The sequence below is a fragment of the Silene latifolia genome, chromosome Y, assembly GCF_048544455.1.
Source record: "Silene latifolia isolate original U9 population chromosome Y, ASM4854445v1, whole genome shotgun sequence".
Taxonomy (NCBI): Eukaryota; Viridiplantae; Streptophyta; class Magnoliopsida; order Caryophyllales; family Caryophyllaceae; genus Silene; species Silene latifolia.
The window spans coordinates 55,138,455-55,141,685 of record NC_133538.1 but is presented as its reverse complement, the minus strand read 5'-3'; the positions used below and the strand labels follow the sequence as shown (position 1 = coordinate 55,141,685).

The window sequence follows — 3,231 nt, the reverse complement described above, 5'->3', positions numbered from 1 at the left end:
CTGTGTCTCCTCTCATTTTTACAATCTGTATGGAATACTTGACAAGACTCATTAAGTTTGCTACAGCAAGATGGACTTTTCATTATCATCCTTTATGTAAGGGACTCAAGTTCACTCACCTTATGTTTTCGGATGACTTGTTGATGTTTAGTAAACGGGATGCTCCTTCTATTCTCCTACTTTTGAGAGCTTTCAGTTTCTTCTCTAAAGCTTCAGGATTAAGCATAAATAATGATGAAGTCGAAATCTTTTTAATGGGATGCGGGAGGACTTGAGAAGAACATCCTTGCTGTAATCTGGTTTCCGGGGAAGGCACAATGCCTTTTAAATATCCGGCGGTACCCATACTGACCAGGAAGATGAGCAAGAAGGACTGTAATTGCCTGATAAAAAAATGGTGGCAAAAATTCGTAGCCTTGGTGCAAAGAAGCTATCTTATGCAGGAAGAGTGGTTCTTATAAATTCAGTGCTTAACACTATTTACAATTATTGGGCTGCCATGTTCATTATCCCAAAGAGTGTGATCAAAAGAGTAGAAGCCATCTGCAGGAACTTTCTATGGAGTAGCTCATCTGATTACCACGGAGTTCCACTGGTGGGATGGGATAGAGTTACATTGCCAAAGGATGAAGGAGGTCTAGGAATTAAAAAGCGAGTGTGGAATCTTTGCCTCAGTGGGGAAATTGGTGAATTTGCTATATATCAAGCCTGACAGGCTTTGGATCAAATGGGTTGCTAATGTGTATTTAAAGGGAGTTGAATGGCATGATTATACTCCTGGAAGTGATACCCCCTGGACCTAGAAGAGCATTTGTAAGGTTAAGGAAAGGATTAAGAGTGGTTTTCATGGTAATCTTTGGATTTCTTCGACCAAAGGATACTCTATACGTAATGGATATGAATGGTTGATGGGTCAACACCCCAAAACTGCCTGGTCTAATCTTGTATGGAATAACTGGAACATCCCTAAACACTCTGTTGTTGCTTGGATGATTATGCAAGATGGATTAAATCTTAGAACCAAGCTATATGCTATTGGTTTGTGTCCTGATGATGACTGCATCTTATGTGGGGAACAGCCTGAGACAAGTGACCATCTCTTTTCAGAGTTCAGGTTCACTAGTAAGGTTAAGGATAGTATTGCAGATTGGATTGGTAAGCCAATGCCTGATCCTACTGCATTAATATCTGCAAACAGGAACAGATTGCAATGGAAGGCTTTTGCGTGTGTTCAAACAGCATTCTGGTATACCATATGGTTTCAGAGAAATAATGCGAGACATCAGTTGTGTGTTCAGAGACCTGACATTATAGCACAGCAACTGAAGCAGTTAATTCAGAGGAGAATTCGTAGCAAAATGTGTAATCTAGAAAGCAATGGTGCCATTGACTGGCAGGCAAGCATAGGATTTATGTGTTAGAATGCCTTAGCCGGGATTCGAACATTGTCCTTGTAATTATGGCTGTTTTTTGATATAATTTATATACTCACATTTTACCTAAAAAAAATACTTTTTAAATGTCATTAACCAAATATTATCACCGAAACACGGATTTAACCGTCATGGTATGAAGAACCAAGGGTGAAAAATGTTTTATGGTTAAAACATGTGAAGTGAAACAAAAAGGTTTCGAAAATACTTGAAATGGTAAAAACCGATTACAAATATGAAAAATGGGTTGAGGGAAATGACAAGAACAAATACGGTTGATCTCTGGTCTGGACACCCCATTTTGGCGCGAGCCATTTGGCGACCTAAGGGGCTTCTGCCTCAGACCAAAAATCGGTTTTGGCTCGTTTATCCCATGTTTTGGGTCATGTTATGCATGTTTTAGCATGTTAAAGTCATGAAACAAATGAAAACATAATAAAAGAGGATTTTTACACCCTCATACTTACATGTTTGGTTATGGCGAGTGACCGACATAAGTGTAACAACTTGTTCGATCGGAAAAAACTCGGTTTAAAACCGTTTTGGTAAGTAAAGAGTGTTTTATAAGTTTAATGATGGTGTAGTGGTCACAGTGGTCGGACAAGTGATTTAATGCCCGATGACGGTACCAAACAATGTGTAAGGCTCGTATTTACGATCAGTAGGTCGTAAACACGCGTCGGATTGTGACTTAAGAAGTCGATTCGAGAATTTTAAGGGAGAAAAGAGGTGGCGGACACTCGCGTAAGTCTCAAATGGGTGGCATTTGAGGGGTATTTATAGGAGAATGAGTGGTTGTGTGATTTTTGAGCGACGTGGCCACCTGGGCTGCTCAAAGAGGCGCGAGCCACGTCGCGGGTCTTCGAGCTGTGTTGTCGCTATCACAACAAACACAATCATGATTTGTTCTATCCTAGGTTTTGTAGTCACATGTTTGGTACATGACCAACATGAATCCGGGAAAACTTAGCATAGAAGGCTTGAAGATATTTTGTTTTTGTGGTTGACTCGGTTTGACTCGTTGTTGGAGTCGGGATTTTGAATTTTCGAGTCGGTTTTTGGTCCGGTGTCGGTTTTGACTCTAGTTAGTGTCATTGCGACCCCGTCGCCGTGCATTAAACACTCCTGGTATTTTTGAAATGTTTTGAAATGTTTTGTTTTCGAAATCGTTTTAAGTTTTCCGACGTAAAGTTGTACACAAACTGTCGATCAATCGCTGCGATCCCCAAACATGTTGTAGTCCGATAATCATCGGGTGTTTGTTGGAGTCTCAGCAGATACTGGGTATCTACACCATCCCACATTACTCTATAAATACCCACCATTACACACCACAATTCTCACGCAAGTGTCCGCCCCCTCCTTCTCTCTTAAACTTCTAGACCCGACTTCCTAAGTCACAAAATCGACAAGTGTTTACGACCTACCGATCGTAAACACAAGCCTTACACATTTTGTTTGGTACCGTCGCCGTGCATTCGACCGACCCATTCGACCAACTCAATTCATCAATCAACATGTTTTTCAACAACATATTTTCAACTCATCTTCAAAACAAAATCCTTTTTTAAGACACTCTTTTAAACTTCTTTGATCGTGAGTAGTCACAACGAGAAAACCGTCTCTAAAGTCGTCTACGTCGCAAACATCAATACACGTAAGTTTGAGAGTGTAAATATCTCATTTATTTCATGTCTTTACTGTTTTTATGAGTTTATATGCATGAATAATGCTTGACACGATTCAAGTATAGGTTAGACGAGCCAAAACCGAGTTTTGGCCCAAGACGGAAGCCCTT

The 3,231-nt window shown here is 40.3% G+C and overlaps 1 protein-coding gene across 1 annotated transcript; it reads left to right on the top strand.

Annotated features, from left to right (window-relative positions):
• The first annotated feature begins 908 nt into the window (after positions 1-908).
• LOC141628082 (uncharacterized) lies at positions 909-1,421 on the top strand. Its single transcript, XM_074441269.1, has one exon. The coding sequence runs from the start codon at positions 909-911 to the stop codon at positions 1,419-1,421; it is 513 nt and encodes a 170-aa protein (XP_074297370.1).
• Positions 1,422-3,231: the final 1,810 nt, after the last annotated feature.